General features: G+C 38.1%; 2 protein-coding genes across 10 annotated transcripts in view; one reads left to right on the forward strand and one right to left on the reverse strand.

The window, feature by feature from the left end:
- INVS (inversin) overlaps positions 1-5,453 on the reverse strand; it is a 101,978-nt gene extending 96,525 nt beyond the window's left edge. The window contains exons 1-3 of one of the 6 annotated variants that reach the window (XM_036433189.2): positions 5,106-5,217; positions 3,691-3,769; positions 1,597-1,726 (exon numbers count right to left, since the gene is read on the reverse strand). In XM_036433189.2, coding sequence (XP_036289082.1) covers positions 1,597-1,702 — 106 coding nt within the window. In that variant the 5' untranslated portion in view covers positions 1,703-1,726; positions 3,691-3,769; positions 5,106-5,217. The other 5 variants (XM_036433187.2, XM_036433188.2, XM_036433190.2 and 2 more) reach the window with 5 other exon arrangements.
- A 72-nt stretch (positions 5,454-5,525) lies between these two features.
- Positions 5,526-20,094, forward strand: part of ERP44 (endoplasmic reticulum protein 44) — a 50,654-nt gene continuing 36,085 nt past the window's right edge. Inside the window, exon 1 of one of the 4 annotated variants that reach the window (XM_036433205.2) lies at positions 5,526-5,751. In XM_036433205.2, the coding sequence (XP_036289098.1) occupies positions 5,695-5,751 (57 nt within the window). In that variant the 5' untranslated portion in view covers positions 5,526-5,694. The remainder of the gene's footprint in view (positions 5,752-20,094) is intronic. The other 3 variants (XM_036433209.2, XM_036433208.2, XM_036433206.2) reach the window with 3 other exon arrangements.

A 20,094-nucleotide genomic window follows, 5' to 3' on the forward strand; every position in this document is an offset into this window, starting at 1 on the left:
AGGTAGGCTGATTTGTAAATATCTTGCTGAAAGATGAGAGTTCCTATTTAAAGTCTTCATTTTCTGTAGGAAACATAAAGCATTAGGTGAGTATGGAGGGAGGGAGGGAGAACTGGCAGTCAGAGGTTTGGTAGAGTGCAAACATATGAAACCCTTATTATGGAGAAATGTGGTATTATGAGCAGAAAGTGTGGAGTGACCATTTGAAGAGGGTAATCATGAATTTAGGGTATACCAGTCTCCCAGAAAGGTGAAATTGTTCAGGAGTTGGCAGATGTAGATGGATTAGGTCCATTCAGAGCTGGGATTACAGCAGCTAAGTGCAACAGAGGTGAGGAGGAAAGATAATTTTTCCAAGAAAAGGATTTTAATAATAGGCCATGGAATCAGGATTGAATACAGAGGAACATAAAGACAGAAGGAAACTAAGAGTTGAAATCAAAATAAAATAAAACAAAAAAAGAATGTGGAAGTTTCAATGACACTGAAAAATTATTGCTCTTATTAGTAAGTGAGCTGGAAGTGAGAGAGTTTTAGTTGAATGGTGAATGTCTGAATGATTGATTCAGAAGTAATAAAGATGTCAAGTTCTCGGGAGTAACTGTGAATGTAGGAAGATAAGGGGGAGCTAAGTTATCAGGTGATAACATCCCTAACAGAAAAGAGAAATCTTCGCAGTGTGTGGTAAAATAATTTTGTCTTTAAAGATAAGTTGGAGATTGTTCAGTAGAGAAATGGGTAAGGTGAGGAGAAGATAGAAAAGAGGAGAGGAGAGAGATGTACAGGGAAAAGTAAGAACAAATTCTTGGCATACTGGGGAACAGAAAGCCTCGTCAGAAGTTAGGGTGCCTGGGTAGAAGTTCCTGGAGAAACCGGAAAGGTAGGATGAAAATAAGTTCTGAAAGAATGGGTATGAAAATCCAAGTAGTGTAGATTTTATTTTTAAAGCCCAAGTTGTCAGTCATGATGTCACAGACACTGGTGTGTAAAATGATCACAAATATATATTTTTATTTTATTTATTTTCTTTATGGCTAATGACTTATGAACAGGTGAATTTCTGGGGTTTATGACTCTGAAAAATTCTTACCCATTTTGTCCTTGAATACTGTCCCTCTTCTATTCACTTTGTTCTCTTTCTAGAACTTCTATTGGACCTATCTCTATACATATGCTAAGCAGGACACTGAATGAGTGTCCATCAATCAATGATAGGAAGATCACTAAATCAATTTTAAATCATCATAATTTAAAATATTTATAAATGTTAGTACCTTTGGAATATATTAAATATAAAGATCATTGATTACTATCTCATTCTAGATCTCTGTTATTACAAGGATGAATTACCTTAGCATACATAATCCAGATTCAAAGCCAAATACACAGATTTTTTTCAAGTACTTTTCACCTAATTCTAATCCATATTTTTAAGTCCCAGGATTTAATTTATTGTTTAAGTCCTGGAACAAAATGTAAATAATAATGTGTTTTCATTAAAATGTGTAAGTACAGTGCAAATTAAAACTAAGATTAACAGACTTCCTTAGGACAAAGAGTTAACTTTTAGTTTCTGTATTTACAGGGACTACTTACCTATGATGAGCCTGTGAAGAGCACCCTTATCTCCATTAATAGCAGCAGCATGAACTTGGGATGCTAATGAGGAGCCAGTAAAGAACAAGTTCTCTGATCTGTTCATAGTCTTCTCAGCAACTGAAGAAACCTGAAACAATTATTGAAGCCAAGAGCACACGCAGGAAACATTTCTAAAAGTTGTCTCATTCGATGGAAATAGATATATTATAAATACAAAAATTCGTGCACTGGGGAAGGGGGTCTGTCAGCCCGGCCTGCCCCCTCTCACAGTCTGGGAGCTCTCAGGGGATATCCTACTGACGGCTTAGGTACCACGGAGAGCGGAGAGCGGGCCTAAGCCAAAGTCTGGCCTCCCTCTGTGGGAGGCAACCAGGCTAATCAGGAGAAGGCACTACGCCCATCACCCAGCTGCTGCTGCTACTGCTGGCTGCTGTGGCTTTGTCCGGATGGATGTCTGAAAGATGTCCACCCTAATTAGCATATTACCCTTTTATTGGTATAGATGGTTTATTAGAATCGGTGACTAGGATTCAAAAAATCTGCAGCCCTAGCCCTAGAATTGCCGTAATGTGGCAAATTGAGTGACCCTTTGTTTAAGTTTCTCCTCTTTAATATGATGGGATTAGATGCTCCTAAAACCTTTCTCAGGGGCTATCCTGGGAGAGAAAATTGGGGGGTGGGAGACTTGATATTTAACATTAGGTACAGTGCCCCAAAACCACATTGATTTTTAAGTTAATGCAAGTAATTTAACTCCACATAATATCTAACATTAGAATTGATATTGGGGAAAAAGGTAATGGCCAAGCCACAAAATAGGTATGATGTGAACGTGTTAGGTCAGAATTAACCAGATGTGAGTGCTAAATTAAAACCTAGTTCTTTTTTCATGCAGATAAAAGACAGAACTTTAAGGCAGAATTTAATATTTTTATTTGTTGTTTCCTTGTCCCCATCAGGGAAATACACCTAGATCTTACTTGGAACACCACATCATTAGAATTAACCATGTTTCATAAGGAAATTTTTGTTCTGATTAGTAGATTGATATGGCTGCTAGAACTATCTAGAAATGCACTCTGTGCTTAGGAAAATAGTGAGTTCTCTATCAGGATTGTTTAAGCAGAGGCTGGATTATGTGAGAAAAGCAGCAAGAATTCAAGCACCTAATGGGAAAGGAAGTGGGGTAGTTGCATCAATGAACTTAAACTTCCTTCCTAAGCATGTCCCATTAAAGCTGAATGCCTAAATGGATCAGGGAGGTTAAAAACTGTCAGAAACACGGAGCCATGGGGCTCAGGCACACTGGAGCACACATGCAGCTATTTAAAGAGAGCAGCTGGTAATGAGCACATTAATAGCTTCCGTAAGGGTAGGCAAGGCCCTCTTTTGGTTTTACCAAGGAGCATCACTCCAATCTTTGTGACACCCGAGAATCTGAAAGTTTTGTAAGGTAAATGATCACTACTGATGAGCTGGTACTGTGTTGTCACTGACAGGGATTTTTGGTTCAGATGCTGCCTTAGAATGGAAGTGTTTCTTAATTTTGGTAAAGGTCAGCCCTCTGTGCCTTTATTTTCATGGGCGTTGTGAGACACTTGTCATGTATAAGCATGTCTAGGTCATGTCAGAAAAACCACTGTTATATGCAGGCTATATTAAAGTGACTTGAGAGAAGCTACAAAACAAGGGTGGAGGTAGAAACACAGCAGAGAAATAATTGCACTAGGGCTGTAGGCTCTGTTCCATTAGTAATAAGCAGTGTGTCCTTTGGCTACCTCAGCTCTCAGACTTCCTATAAAATATGAAAATGGAAAAGGGAGACCACATCGACTCGTTCAACAAGTACTATGGATGGAAAAAAAATAAAAAAGGTCACATGCTAACCTGACTAGTTCAGGGAAGGCCATGTGCATGGCGGTTGTGCAAACTCAAAGACCTAAAGTAACCACAAAGGTCTGAAATTAAAGATTTAACTGAAAGAAGTTTATAGTGGGTAGTCATGTCCTAGGCCAGCATTTTCCCTGACAAAGATCAATGTCAATCGAACTTTACTGAGCCTATTGTCTTTTTGCACCTAAGATAACAGACCTGTGAAATGTCTGGGTAACTTGCAACTCTCCTTTTTTCCCCCCCCGAACCCCTGAGGGCACAACAAATGGCACCAGGGCTGGAAACCACAAATTCCCTCATTGTTTATTGTTACCATATTGTCAGCTGTTAACTATGTTAACTATCCAGTATCCATCTATGTACAAGAAGCATATGTGCATCATTTCACTTTTTATCCAATCTCAGAGGTTTCCCCACCAGGTCCCCCCACTCCGTTTGCTTCCTCCCACCTGCCTAATCTATCACCAATGGATTTCATGTAACCCACTTACATCTTCCCCTTTGATGATAATTTATAAAAACAAGGTAAAAACAAAACAAAAAACAGCCATTCTCCGGAGCATTATCCCACTCTGTTGAGATTTTGCTTCTCGGCAATTGACATCAGTTTGGCTCAAATAAACTCACAAAAATTCTTTACAGGTTTGAATGTTTTTACGTTAACAGTACCAGCTATGTGCTAGGTATTGTTCTGAACTCTAATATATGTAATTTTAGATTCTAAGTGTTCATAGTTTTACTAGTCAGGACACTTAACTACAATGCTTGGTTCTGCCACTATCTAATTTTGTCACCTTGGGAAAGTGATTTTCTAGGTGTTTTTTTTTGGTGTTGTTTGTCTTTTTGGCTCAAAGGTATTACTGTAGCGCTGTTTTTTGTAATCATATTTATAGGTGAAAATCAAAACCACTTTGTTAATTATAAAATGCAAAGGCATCATCATCACTACTAATTGTAAAACAAGCCACTGTAATAAACGGTCTAGTAACTTATAACTGTACAAAACTAGTGGTGCTGTAAGTCACAAGCAGTTCTGATTAGCACTAAAGGGTTGGTTGCGTGGGAAGTTTTCAGAGGCTGTGACAAAATTTTAGATGAAAATAAGGCCATTCCAGGCAGCAGGAACGCTGGAGCAAAGGCAAGGCATAGGGAGAACCACAAAAAAGAAGAATGCACCCAGGTACTTAGTCGTGATTGTTTGGCTACCATTCGGGGCAGGTGACCCGGCTGGGTGTTTGTAGAGGAGGCTGGAGAGCAGAGGCCAGGTTAAGATCCTCAACCGGCTAATGAGCTTCGTTAATTGTTTTGTGGGGAGCGATCGGTCATGCACGTTAGCGGCACTCTCACGCTTGAGCTTCTGTTTACAACGTGCTTTCCCATGCTATCCCACATCTCCTTTTACGAGCCCAAAGGATGCGTCGTTTACTTATTCAACTAAGGCCCCCAGAAGTGGCTCCGACTTAGCAGGAATTAGCGCGGAAAGCAGAGGCAGCAGGCGGGGAGGCCAAGGATGGAGGCTCAGGCCACAGGCAGGGCCAGGAGGACCATGAGTCTCAGGCAGGGGCCAAGGCGGTGCGATTGGAGTTTTTCCAACCAGGCACCCTACTACTCACCCTCGCCTCCGCCAGGACTCGCGTCCCGGGGGCGGCCCCAGGAGGCACGACCCCCACTGGGCCGCCCCACCCGCCGGGAGCCAAGACCGTCCCTACATCCGGCCGGGGCAGAGCCCCCACTGCGCTAAACCTAACGGGGGTCCCTCTGAAGGCCGCTGACTCTGGACCGCACCACCTTTTGGGAATTGTAGTTCCCATCCTTCCGAAAACACAGGGTTCTCCTGCTCTCCGCCCTTTCTATCCCACAGGGCCTCGCGCGCGCAGAGAACCCAAGTACACCCGGGCGGAGAGCCTGATGGGAAAAGGAGTTCTGGATGCGCGATGACGTGCTCAGCGGAAGTAGCCACGGACTACGTTTCCCGACCTGCCCCGCGGTGGGCGGGACCCGGAAGTGAGGGTTGAGAGGCCTCTCTGGAAGTTGTCCCGGGTGTTCGCCGCGGGAGCTCCGGGTCGAGAGGACGGGGTGTCGCTGCCGGGAGATTCCTCCGCTGCCGCCGGCCCCCGGAGCCCATCCCATTCCTAACCCAGCCCAACCTTTACCCGGTCCCCGCGGCCAACGCCTGTCCCTGCCGCGGATCCCGGCGTTACCATGAATCCTGCCGTCTTCCCAGCCTTCTCCGACTTGAGATGCTCCCTGCTGCTCCTGGTGAGTGCGGGAAGGAATGACAGACCCTCCGACTGACGCGCGGGCGGCGGGAGGCCGTCGCCGACGGGGAACACCTCGGCCCCTACCCCGGCTTTCCTATTTTTTTTTTTTTTTTTTCCTTCGGTGGCGAGAAGTACACCCTCCGATGCCGCATTCGTCTGTCCGCTTTTCAGGCCCGGCGTCCCCGAGGCCTGAGAAGCCGTGGCCGGCGCTTGGGACCCGTAAAGGGGAAGATTAGCCTGGGGAGAGGATCCGTGGGAGGGTCGCAGCCCGGCGCTCCTCCTCTGTGCCCGGAGTGTGGAGGTGGTCTCGGTGTCGAGGGCTCCTGGGCCTGGTGGTAGCCCGATTCGAAAAGGACGGGGGGGTGGGGTGGAGTAGACCTAATACTCTTCCTCCTCATCACCTCCTTTGGGGAAGGGTGAGGCCGACAGTTGCTGGGGTCGTGTGAATCTCACTCTGGAGCCCTGAACCGGTGCCCGGGTTGGCAATGCTCTCTGTTGTGGCTTGATATGATTGGTTGGGAACCCGGAACTGGAGGCTGGTTTTGGTGTCCAGTGGGGAATAAAGGTTGGAGGCTGAGATGACTTGGAAGTCCTGGGCCCAAGACCTCCCTCAATTGTTGTTACAGCCCCTCTCCCAAATTTAAGCAGAGTTGTTCTTTTTAGTGCTTCTTATTTGCGAATGATCGCTTTTTTTTTTTTTATATGCATGCATAGGTGCTCATTCCTTAACTACTTCTCCTGCTCAACTGCATCCTATCTTATAAAGGAATCTTTCTTTCCTCAGTCCCTTTTCCTCCAAAGTACATCTTTGAGTGTGTCCTCCAAAGTACATCTTTGAGTGTGCAACCTAAGTAATGCATCCATGTTGCAGGGCAAATTGAGACAAAAGTGAGGGACTAACTCCATATGGAAAAAAAGGACATACCTTTGATTGCAATGTTATATAATATTTGAAAAAACTTTAATTGCAAAGTTTTAAATATGATTTTATTTATTTCAGAGAGGAAGGGAGAGGGGAGGGGAGAGAGAGAGACAGAAACATAAATGATGAGAAAGAATTATTGATCAGCTGCCTCCTGCACGGAGCCTGCAACCTGGGCCCTGACCTGAATTGAACTGCAACCTCCTGGTTCATAGGTCGACGCTCAACTACTAAATCACGCCCCCTGGGCAATTGTGGATTTTTTAAACACCAAATTTAAGATGGATATTAAGTTAAAATCACTTTCTTTACAATTTAAAAAACATGATTAAGTCACTCAGGAAGTCATGGTTATCAGGAGAACTGAGACTTCAATCGGGTCTCTTGACTCACAGTGCTTATTTCACCATAGTACATTAAATTTTTTATTTTGTGTTTAAAATAGTTTCTCCCCCTTTCTCCCTCTCCCCTTCTTCTCACTTACCTCTGTGATTTTTCAAGTCATACATGAAAACCATATACAGTATTAGCTTGAACCTTTTCAGTGGAAGAGCACTATAAAGAAAACTAAAGGGGCTGGCTGTGAAAATACATTTGAGAACTAATAACTGTATATAAATGTGTTAGTATTAAATGATTAAGTGTCGTATTGCCACTTACATAGCAATGAGTGATTTCTGTATATAGGAAAATATTCTTTATAAATTTTCATTATACACCTTTTCTCTTTTCCTTCTCATTGTTATTAGAGAACAGTCTCTCTTTAAGGACACTAGATAATGTTATTTTTTATATCCATATAATGGCCTGAAATATGAATTGTCTGCCTTTCAGTTACAAAAACAAAAACAAAACAAACAAAAAAACCAAAGGGAAAAAAATCTTAAAATAGTGGAAAGAAAAGCTGACACTGAATAGAAAGTTATATCAGATGTACTTTTTTGAAATGGTATGTTTGATTGGAGAGCTAAGTTTAAGAAGGAGCAAGAATTTGTTTTTAAATAATTCATGCTTTTTATAGAAAACCTACAAATCCATTAAAGATAAAAGAAGGAATTTTTTTCTCCCTGGCAATTCTAAAATCTAGTTAACATTTTGCATCTTTACCTAAGTAAATGTAGAGAAATAGAAACTTAGAAATCATTTTAGAAAATATCTGTAAGATTAATGAATGGAAAATAAAGTTTAATAAACCAGAATTACAAGACATGCTGGATTCAGTTTAAACACAGTGCTTTCCAAAGTAGTTTTAGCAATATATACCAGTTAGAAAATATTTGTAAAACATCTATCTGGTCATAATGAGTTATTTATCTAACTGGAATTTATGTCTCAGAGATGGGACTTGCTTATTTGGTACCTGTTTGAAAATATGTCCTTTATCTTCCCCAAGGTATTTTATTCCTCCCCCCTCACTTATATCAGATTGTTTATTCCCTCCCATGTACAGCCATTGAGTATTCACGTTTCCACCTAGCTGAAGTAATCATTTTTTCCTTAAGTGGCCAGTTCTAAAAAGCCACATATTCTCTTACAACAATAATTTTTTTCTGGCAAACTATACCTCAGTCTTAAAGGACTAGATTTATCCAGACTTAGTGCTATTCATAAAATAACAACTGAAACGTATAATCCTAAACATCTGTAGGCAAGTGGTTTCCCCTGATCTCAAAGGCATTTTGGAATATCACTCTGTGCCTAAAATGCTCATTGTGTCCCTGGCTGGTTTGGCTCAGTAGATAGAGCCTCGGCCTGCGGACTGAAAGGTCTCAGGTTTGATTCTGGCCAAGGGCACAAGCCTGGGTTGCAGGCTTGATCCCAGGAGGGGGCGTGCAGGACGCAGCCAATCAATGATTCTCTCTCATCATTGATGTTTCTATCTCTCTCTCCCTCTCCCTTCCTCTCTAAAATCAATAAAATATATTTAAACCCCCCTCTCCCATAAAACTCATTGTGATCATTTTTCCTTGGGCATAAATACAAAATTATAAAAAATGTACAAAAGATACACATACAGTGATATTTACTGAAAATCTTCAAATATATCCTCAGGTAACTTTTCTAGAATTATATTTCTTGGATCCTATGGTATGTCAGTTATTTAGGATTTCTGATATATTGTACCAAATTGCTCCACTGAAGAGTCTACCAATGTGTATTCCTCACACTAAACAATCAGGTGTTTTGTTATATGTGCCAATTTAGTAGTCCAAAACAGTATTTGACGTAAAATTTACATTTATTTGATTACCACCAAAGTTGAATATTTTTCGTATTTATTAACCATTTATATTTCTCCATGTGTATGTAATGTATGTGTTCACGTTATTTGTCCCCCTTTTTTTAAAAAAAAAAAGTTTATTTTTACTTCCTCAGGTAATTCAGAATAGAATAGTAAGTCAGAATAATTCACAAGATACAATTTAAGAACAATGGAAAGTGTTATTTGTTCATTTAGTGTCTGCTCAAGAGGTAGCATAGTGCAAAAAATTCTGAACTAGATGTTTGGGCATTTATATACGGGTTCCAAGTCTTCCATTTACTTAATACTGTAACCAATCTAGGATAAATCACCTATCTAACTTCCTTTGTAAGCACATTGAATTCAATGATTCAGTGATTCTTTGTGTAGTCTATCTTGTATTTCAAAAAGGAAATTTCTCTAACTCCCCTAATTAATGGAGTTACTATTTGACTGGGTAGTTCCTCAAAAAAAAAAGAAAGTCTGCTAGCTTTTCAACATGTTGCAGGTCTGTGCCCCTCACTCTGTTATTCAGTGTAAAGAAAATCATGCTTTGGTCACAGCACTCCTGATATTGGCAGTTGCTGTGCTCCGTTTCAATCTAACCAAATAAGTGATTAAAAATAGTTGGACTTTTCCCAGCCTTTATTGATCTTTAGTCTACCTGTCATTCCATAGAGACGCTCTCTTGTGTCCTAGGCTGCAGGAACTTTATTTCATTGGTATTTTTACTTGCCTCCTGTCACTTGAATGCCTGATTGCTATTTTCTATGAAAGAGAAAAATATATTTGGTATTCATATCATGCTTCCAAGAAGTTTACAATTCGTTGGGTTAGAGAATATGTGTATGCTAATAATTAGAATTCCGAAAGGAAGAGATAGGTACGCTAATGGACTTGCAGAAGTGGGTTATAGATCTGCTACCTACAAGTGTGGTTGTGAACCTTCGCATCTGCATCAGCTGGGAGCTGCTGCTAGCATCCTCACACCAGGCCTACCGAGGCAGAATCTGCAGTTTAACCGCATACCTAGCTGACCCATCTATACCCATCATAGAGGACAGCTGTAGGTGTTTGAAAGAGGCCTTACCTATTTGTCAGTGGGAGATAAGGAAAAGTCTTCTTCAAAAAAGGTAAGAGTAGGGTCTTGAAAGGTTAAATTGGTTAATTTTCAGTCCTGAATGGAATGAATAAAAAAAGTTTAATAATTTAATAAATCTTTAACACAAGTACCTGTTTTGTTTTGTTTTTTAAAGAAGTCTTGCTGTCTGGCTTGCTGCCATGGCCAGATCTTAGAATTGGCCCTAAAGAGGCTTGCAAGCCCTTTGGTTAATTTCCATAAAGATAGGATATTATTTTCTTAGCCAAAATAAAGATCGTGGTCTTTAATGGATTCTCACAGTGTTCCAGTTACTCCATTCAAGAGAGGAGGGGAAAATGCTGCTTTGCAGAAGTGTCTTGTGTAATACTGTAGATCTCAGTTCTTGGTTCTGTCTTTGAGGAGATGACACTCAAATTCTGACTACTTTTCTTCTATTGGTAATGTTCTGTGGTTTTTCCAGCCCTGTGATTTTTCTCATTAAGAAGAACTTTGAGCACAAACCGGTTTGGCTCAGTGGATAGAGCGTCGGCCTGCAGACTGAAAGGTCCCGGGTTCGATTCCGGTCAAGGGCATGTACCTGGGTTGCGGGCACATCTCCAGTAGGGGGTGTGTAAGAGGCAGCTGATCGATGGTTCTCTCTTATCGATGTTTCTAACTCTCTATCCCTCTCCTTTCCTCTCTGTAGAAAATCAATTAAAAAAATATTAAAAAAAAAAAGAACTTTGAGCATTACAGTTTAATGTGTCTAACTTTTAGCTGAATTTGTAGACATGAACATTATTAATATAAAAGATAAAAGCAATGGAAATAAGGAAGAAATAATCTCAGAAAAGCATTCTAGTAGTATATGAGCTAAGGAAAACTGTTGAGAATAGCCGAGTGCCACTTCTTTTTCCTTAAGATTATCAGAATCCATTTGTGGGACTTTTGGTAATTGGATTTAAGAACTTTTTTTTTTTTTTTTTTTTTTTTTTAAAGAAAAAGATCTTTAGGAATCAAGAATTTTTGACCCTGGTAAAAGTAATTGGGGCCCTTTTTATTTTTGTGGGAGTCTACCATCAGTATCTTGTTCAGTTCAGTAGTCAGGAAGGGATATAAAAACCATGCAGTTATAATGACTGAAATTAGAGTTGTCTAGAGTTGTGCTGTAAATTTAAATTTATTAAAGTTGAGTGAAATATAAAATTCCATTCCTCAGTTACAGTAACCACATTTCAAGTGCTCAATAGTCATGTAGCTCATGGCTACTATATATATCAATACAGATTAAGGAACATTTCTATCAAATGCGGTAAGTGCTTTTGCATAATGAGAGCTTTACTTTCCTCTGTCTCAGAAAGAAAGACAAGTTGAGGTTAAACAATTAGGAAAATGCCTCAAGTAGTGTTTCAAAACTTGAACATAGATCTTGTCTGTCCAAGGGCAATCACCAGGAGAATGTCTGCAGATCTTATCAGTGAGCACAGATTTGCCTTTTGATTGGCTGTAGCAAATTTAGGGAAGCACCAGAGAATACTAGTTAAAAATAGAAAGTAAAAGTTTGAGTGTTAGTATTGATTCTCCTAAAAGGGCAAAGTCACTTTCCTTCTTGAGACCTTAGTTTTTTTCAACTAAAAATGTAATAGACTGTTTTGGGCTTTGTGATTTAAGAGGCTTCAATTGTCTCTGTGGTAAATCCCCTTTGAGGCGACATCTTTAGAAATGATACTTTAAGTAGTGATTGTCAACTTGGGTGTCACAAGAACTTAAAAAAAATTTTCACCCAAAGGTATTTTCCTTTTTTTGAGAGAGAGAGAGAGATGAGAGAGAAACATTGATGTGAGAAACATCTATCTCTTCCCTCCCATACTTGCTCTGACCCAGGAATCAAACCTGCAAGCAGGGTATATATTCTGATTGTGTATCAAACCCACAATCTTTTAGTGTATGGAATGACAACCCAGCCAAATGATCCACTTGGCCAGGGCATGCCACAAGGATTTTTAAAACATGCAAAACCTATCTGACTAGGGGCACTGACATTTTCTGCCTTAGATTATAAAATAAAATTAAAAAAAAAATGACGATAGCCAATACAACAATAGCCATCTGATGTGAATAAATCAAAATTATACTTTTTTTTGTCAAACCAACACAAAATATATTTTTTTGGTGTGCTGCAAAATTTTAGTAATTAGTTTATGAGTGCCAGGAGATGAAAAGATTGAACATTGTTGCTTTAGAGGAAATTTTATTTTACTTTATTATTTCTAAAAAGTATGTTTTTATTGATTTCATAGAGTAAGGGAGAGTGATAGAAACATCAATGTTGAGAGAGAATCATTGATCAGCTGCCTCTTGTGCACCCCACACCGGAGATCGAGCTTGCAACCCAGGCATATGCCCTGACTGGGAATTGAATTGTGACCTCCTGGTTCTTGCCAGCTGGGCAAGAGGAATTTTTATTGACTAAGAACATACCTACATTTTAATGGGGAAATTACCAGTAAAAAGGTCGCCTGTTGATCTGTTTTGTTTTTCTCGGGTATCAGAAGGATACCTTTCGCCAGGAGCTAATCTTCTAATTAGTCAATGTGCGTCTCTTACTGCCTACCACTTTAAAATAAATGGCTAGAAGTTATATGAGCTCATGAAGACAGACTAATATTTAATATTTAAAGCAGCTTGCTAAGAAATTTAAGCCAACTCCAAAGTATAATTTAGTGATGGAGTAGAGCTGATAAATAAGTTTTAAACAGTTAAAAATTTCTTAGTACTTGGAATAAGATACTCTCATAGTTAAATGCCTGATATTTTACTGTTCTGTTTGGAGTTTTTGGACAATTCAACTTTTAAAAAATTACTGACACAGCAATAAAGTCTATATCTGCAGAAAGAACAGTTTCAAGTGAAGTGTGATTTAGAGTTATCCAGAGAGAAGAAATTTAGACATTCTAAATTCTTTTGATTTCTGGCCCAACTGCAGTTAAAATCTCTGCTAGCTAGTGACAAGTTCACACTTCTGTAATGACTTCACATACTGAAAGAGCTAAGAGAATAAAGAAGAGCTACACTTTTTTTTTGTAGTCCAAGTAATTTCTTAGAAAACATCTATTGTACTTAAATTGACTCATTCATCAAACTTTCTAGTACCCATTTTTACTATAAGAGTAGATACTAATTCTCTTAGAAAGTCTTATGATCTCCTTGCAATTAACAAAAGTATCACAGTATTGCAAAACACTTGGCTCTTTGCTTAATCTTTGAATGAACAGTTTCAGAGACCTTAATTTCACTTTAGAGCTATGAAAACTATACTACATTTTTTCTCATAGACTGGGCACCAGTGAAAACATTTTAATGTATAGTTGACCCATGAGCAATGTGGGGATAAGGATCGCTCACCCTTCCCTCCCCCCCACATACACACACACTGTTGAAGACTCCCAAAAACCTTAACTAATAGCCTACTATTAATGAAGAAGCCTTTACCAATATTATAAATAGTTGATTAACACATTATTTGTATTATGTATCAAATTTTTACATTAAAGTAAGCTAGAGAAAAAATGTTAATAAAAATCATAAGAAAGAGAAAATACATTTACAGGATTACATGTATTTATTGAACACAACAGCAACCATGTATAAGTGTCCCCATGCAGTTCAAACCTGTGTTCAAGGGTCAACCATATGTCCTATTTTTTTCTATGTGTATTTGAAAGGACTTTTATTAGTAACGTGTACATTTTGAGCAAGGTAAGATTGGTCTCTTGCTCTTGTTTGATCCTGGTATAGAGTGGTAGACCATTGGTGACCTGGATTATAGAAGCAAAAGATGCTTGTACCCATATAACTTGAAAATTACACCTAATTTGACCTCTAAACTTAAAAAGTTATTTAACCTTTCTGAGCTACCATTTTCTCACTTACCAAATGGGGATAAAGACCTCTTCTGCAGAGTTCTGGGAAGACAAAATGAGACTTTTGTGAATGTGTCCACGGAACATTGTAAGCCCTTAAACTTTTCTGGTTTCTGCCACGTAAAAGGTGTTCAAAAAATGTTGCTTAGATGAGGGACAGTGAGTGAGTGAGTGAATGAATGAATCATTTTCCTTTTTTTGTAATTTTCTAATTGTCCATCCAGTGGTATTAAAATTGGGTGCACTGAAATGATGAACTGGCATGGCTAGTGTCCAGTCTCTGTGACCTTCGAATGCTCATAATTGCATTGTCATAAAAACAGCCTAATCATGTGACTATTAAGTGAATAACTTACCTGCCTAGCTCTGTTTTATAACTATACTTAGTTTTGTACTTATTATGTAATGATGAGCTTTATGTAGGCACTTGTTTGGAGAAGTCACTTAGCCTATTTGAGTCTTACATTTAACAAATATTTGCACATACCATATGTCAGATATTGCAGTTTCATTTTCCTTATTTATAAAATAGGAATAATATAGTTCCTGCTTCAGCTTCAGAGTTGCTGTTAAGATATAAAAGATAATATATGTGCTTGTGAACAGTAAATATAAGTTGTTACATTAGAATATTGTTGCATGCTTCAAGCATGCTTATTACTTGGAATCTTCCACTGGAAGCCCTAGGTATGCAATCTACATTCCTTTCAGGGAGAGTTGGTTTATTATGAAATAGTTCTGAATTTTCAGGATAACTGACAATACTAGACTGTAGATTGACATCAAAGCTAGAAAGGTCTACTTTATTCCTGGCTCTTGCTATGTGATATTAAGCAAATTTCCTTATCTTTCTGACCCTCAAAATTTCTATTTTAAAAGTGAAGATAATTCTACAAGGTTGTAAGGTGAAGGTATATATAAAGTACTTTGCATCACCTGGCATACAGGACATATTTTTGTTTTGTAAAGTAATGAATAGAGAAGGAAACCTTGTCAAACTGATGAAATTATCGTTATGAAATGGAGAAAATACCTTGGAGGAGAATAGTGCTTAGTGCTGGCCATCTTTTGGTGCTTTTACTATTATTTTTGACCTTCAGAAATGGGCAAATGGATGAGAGCTTCTATTTTAAAAGTCTTATTGTAAATATTAGTGGTTTCTTAAAGTGCTTATTAACTTGTCTCTTTCCCTAGTAAGTTATGACATAGTTTTATTAAAATAGTGACAAAAATAACTATGATTGATAGAAATAACTAACTTGATATGCATGTCTGCTGTTAATACAAATAAAGCAAATAAATTCCTGTAAGTGGTATAAAAAGTGAAACATGCTTTATTCTTTGAAATGTATCATTTGCTCCACATATAAAAATATAATTTCTATTACTTTGTTCACTCAAAATCATCCAAAAATATATCTTTGACTGTTGTAATTGATGAGATTTGAAAATATGATGACAATTTCTAAAAATATGTATCTTTAGTTGAATTTATAAGGGAATAGAAGATTATCACAGCAGATTTTTGGTCAATGAAAAGATGCAAAAATAAAAATCCTATTTCTGTAAGTGTGGAAGGTTTTAAATCGCTGGTTATATGGTTTTATTTGTCCCTTAGCCTAACTTACATATACCATACTATCCCTTAAATATTGCATTCAGTGGAGTGTAAAGTTATTTACACATAGTATGTATAATATTTACTACTTGAGTAAGTTTTGTCCATTAAGCTAAATTACTATTTATTGATTTGATGAAAACTGAGGCTATGACAAATTCTTTTTAATTTAGATACTGTGATGAAGGTATTTGGTGAGAACCCATTGGTATATAAAGACAGATCGTGATGGGTATTTCAACTTAGATCAGGAAAATGCTACTATAGAAAATGATTTTGCTTTCCTAATGTCTTGAATACATTTACAGAACCCTTCTGTTGAGAAGATGGCTACTTGGTTAGAGAAGGTTACATAAAGGTTTCCTTGATATACCTTTGACCAAAAGAGTGGTTTAAGGTATATAAAAAGATGAGCCCTTAAGAAATAGCTTTTAAATCTGAGAAGTGCCTAATATTCTGTAGCAAAATAATTAGATTTTCAGTCTTTTCTTTTTCATTGACCCTCATGAAGCAAGAGAAACCACCTGGCTGGACATGACTAAAGTAGTTAACTATGCACAAGGCTGTTGTGTGTGATGCCTTAGTGGTCTTTTTTAGCTTACTTTATTTGGGGAATACTGCTCTGTTCTGTAGTAGTAATTTTCCTTGATCGTCTATAGCTGTGACTTCTAATGCAAAATGGATTGTGATCTTAGGAAATTAGCAAAGAGCTTGTCTATATTCCCACATGACATGATTTTTGAAGAATCTATCACTTTTTTTGGAATATTACGATGCTTTGAAGTACAGCAAGCTTTTGAATAATTGTATTTTGTTCAGTGTTGTTTTGTTATAAAGTTGATAAGGTGCTGTAGGAATTTAACTTTTGTTTATATCAATTAGCTTATGATAAAATCGGTTTGTTATATCTTGTTTCTCTTAAAATCACAGAACAATGTTAAGTGGAGACTTACGGTACTAAGTTAATAAATATACCTGAATATTGTAAAGATGAGAAAGAAGATACTTTCTTAATGGCTTATAATGCACTTTTATTCAGGCTGTTTAAATGGTTTCAGGAGGGAACAAGAATGTCTTCAGAGCATATTTTCTTCTAAGAGAAGTACAGGATACTTGTATTATCAAAGTTTATTAACCCATTGTCAGGGCTGGGGTAATTCATATCAGTAAATCTTTTAAATGGTACTTAAAGTCAGTAATACTCATACAAGCCAAATGGATGTGTGAGTGTAATCTTTTTTGTTTTTCTGGAAGTCATTCAAAAACATAAAGAAGCATTTTCATTATGTTTAGGTTCTGAAATGTTTGCTAATGTTCTAGTTCATAGGTACAGAAGGACACATCATACATGGAATGACTAAGTTCATCTCTTGTTGGCAAAGATTAACAAGTGGTTCTGTTTGATTAGCAAGCATGGAAACTTTTAGATTGAAAGTTCCTAATTAAATAAGTCGCTGTCTGCCTTACTGGGGGCTACCAATATGATTGAACTTTTTTTAAATGATGATTGTTTTCCCCAGGTAATAGTAGCTACCTAATTGTGAATTATACTACCCTTTGGTAAGTCTTCTGCTCATAGCATTTCATACTTCTGCATTTCTTTTTGAAATGCTGCTCTCTCTGTTTCTTTCTCTGTTCCTCACTGGTTAGGAGAAGGGAAAAGGCCTACATTTAAGAGACAGAAGACAGTAAGGAGGTAAATGTGGATATTCTCTAATGTGCTAAGAGCTTTTCTCCTTTTCCATCACATCTTGTCATCCAGTCATTTTAACTCACAGCTTTAACTGTTGCCTCTAAAGACTGGAGAAGATTGGGGGCCTGTTAGCACTTAGTGCCTTGGGCTCAGGTACTTTCTTGGTGCTTGAGTCCTGGGTATATGAAAAGTGGTCAAATACAATTTCAAGATTTTTCATGCAGGTTGGTAGAAAGCACCTCATCTCTGTCAGCTGTTTTCTCATTGACTGGGCAAGGCATATAAATAGTGAGATTGCTGTAGATCAGTGATTACAAAGAAATTCTTTCTCCAAAATAGTCTTAACTCCTCTTTTAGTTTCATCAGTCACTTAGGTTTATGACTTTGGCTTGTTAAACTTTTAACCCTTTAGCTTGTCATCATGACCTGTTTGTCTTTGAAAAGTTGCCCCAAATCTCCTCCATCCCAGTTTAGGCCCTTGTTTTCCTTCCTTGTTACCATTGCACTCTTTGTCACTAATCTTTCTTAAATCCTGAAACCTGTTCCTCTGCTCCTCCCTTCATGAGAAGTCTCCTTTATTATTTTCTGCTACAGTAGATATCAACCCCTGTCTCTGATTTTCAAGGGCATTATACTCACTCTTCTAAGACTTTAGTTTTTTCATTAACAATCTAGCTCCAACTTCATCTTCCAATATGCACTACCTGACCATCCATAGTCAGGTTTTGCTACTGACTTACTTCATCCACAGAAACCATTCTGATTAACCCATAGAGTGCACTTTGCCTTTTTCCTGCCTTCTCTCTAAATTTTTATAGTTTGCTTTCTATAAGCATTGCAGTACTTGCATCATATATCTTGTGTGCTAATTTTTCATGGATGGTCATGAAACTCTTGAAGGACAGACTATCCCTGCAGGTCCTACATGGTTTAGTGCTTCCATCCTCATAGGTTCTCATCCAGAAACTGCCATAAGCTTGTGGAAGAACAGGAGGATATGTTCCTGTACATGATAGGATTGCAATGATTGTGTAGAATGGAAAGGTGAGTAGATGCTCAGCCTGGGGAGGTAAAACTTTGCAGTGGCACTGCTTTTACAGTGGATTCATTTGTCCTGTACTAGTTGTACCGGTTAATAATGGCAGCTTTGGTAATCAAAGAAAACACAATAATTTCAAGAGAAACATTGAGAGTGCTTTATTCAAAGTAATGTCCGTCGCTAGCTACACATTTCCCCCATCTTTCAGATAATTTGTGGATACTATCCCAATAGAACTTTTCTTGTTTTGAGGCACACCATTCAGAGACCCAGTTTTTCACTTCTTCATACATTTTGAAGTGCTGCTCAGAAAGTGTGTGTGCCATAGATCGGAATAAGTGGTAATCTGAGGGAGCAAGGTCTGGTAAATACAGCGGGTGGGATAATATTTCCCAGTTAAGATCTTTTAATGTGTCTTTAACTGGTTTTGAAATGTGTGATGGTGTGAAATTAAGTTGGATGATCTTGATAGATATACTACAAACACAGATGAGAAACCACACACCATCTCCAGTGCCTAGTACAGTGCCTTGCACATAAGAGATGACTCAGTGAAATATTTGTGGAACAAATGAATAACAAACAAAAATTATGTACCAACATGTGTGTAGGCACTTAAGGGCACTTTCTTTGAAACATCAGGCATCATGGGCAAGAATTACATTGTAGCACAAAAAGAACATTTTTTCTCTTGGCATCTATTTGTAAGTATTTGCTCTGGACTTTTACTTATAAAATCTAGTGCAAGATTCTAATTGAAAGACGATGATGAAAATGATAATATTTCACACACACATACCCCCACACCACTGGCTTCTAGAGTGTATATGGAAGAAGAAGCAAACAGTTATCATCTTGAATTTTTGTTCTTACTGCCATGCTTTGTTATTACTGCCATTGCTAGAAGTTTGGATTTTAGAGGAACAATCTGTAGTGAGAATAAGATAAAAATCCTTTCCACATATTGAAGTTCATTCCTGGTTCTGAAAAGCTTTTTATAATAAGAGTGTTCTCTGAAGGTCAAAGAAGTACATTGTCTATTCCAGGTAAATTAGTTCATCCCATTTTTAGAATACAGTGAAGAACAAAACACAGATGACTTTAGTTTTTAATGGGAACCTATGCATGATCATATAATTAATATACCAGGGAAAGTATGAATTGCAACAATTTAAAAAATTTTCTATGGTTTTTACTGGCAGAATTTGAGTTGAGGGATTGTATTATTTATATTTGAATTTTTTGCATATAATTTGTTTTTTCCGAAGAAGTCTTTGCCCACTATATTTTAAGTTATTTAATGAAAAATGTTGTAATTGTTTTAATGTTTCTTTATAAAAGTAGATTGATTCTGACATATCCAAATGGGTCTCACTGATATTATAGGAATGTTGGTTGGGCAATTTAAGGGTTAAAGTAGCTTCCCAGTGTTATTCTATAGTTAGACCTATTTCCCCCTTCTCTTTGAACTTCTAGTTCATTATAATGCTCCTGGGAATACTAACAGTGAGATGTGCCTTGATTGATACCCAGCTTCAAGGCACTTACAGTGCCTGTCAGCCTCAGCTTTTCTCCAGGGACTTTTCATATCTTTTAGCTTCTTGCAGCCAACTGCAAACCTCTAGCCTTCCGCTGCCTACCAGCTTAATGTAAAACAGAGGGTGAGAGAAGCCATCCGGGAGGAGAAGCAGCCTGGGTCTCATGGTGGGACGTCAGGTGGGAGGCTGCTTTGTCAATCTGGATTAGAAATGGAAGGGAGCTGGTGCCTGGTCCATTACTTATTTCTTGCTACAGAAGAGACATAGTTTGTAAAGGGCTTTGAG

Source organism: Pipistrellus kuhlii, unplaced genomic scaffold (genome assembly GCF_014108245.1).
Source record: "Pipistrellus kuhlii isolate mPipKuh1 unplaced genomic scaffold, mPipKuh1.p scaffold_m20_p_12, whole genome shotgun sequence".
Lineage (NCBI taxonomy): Eukaryota > Metazoa > Chordata > Mammalia > Chiroptera > Vespertilionidae > Pipistrellus > Pipistrellus kuhlii.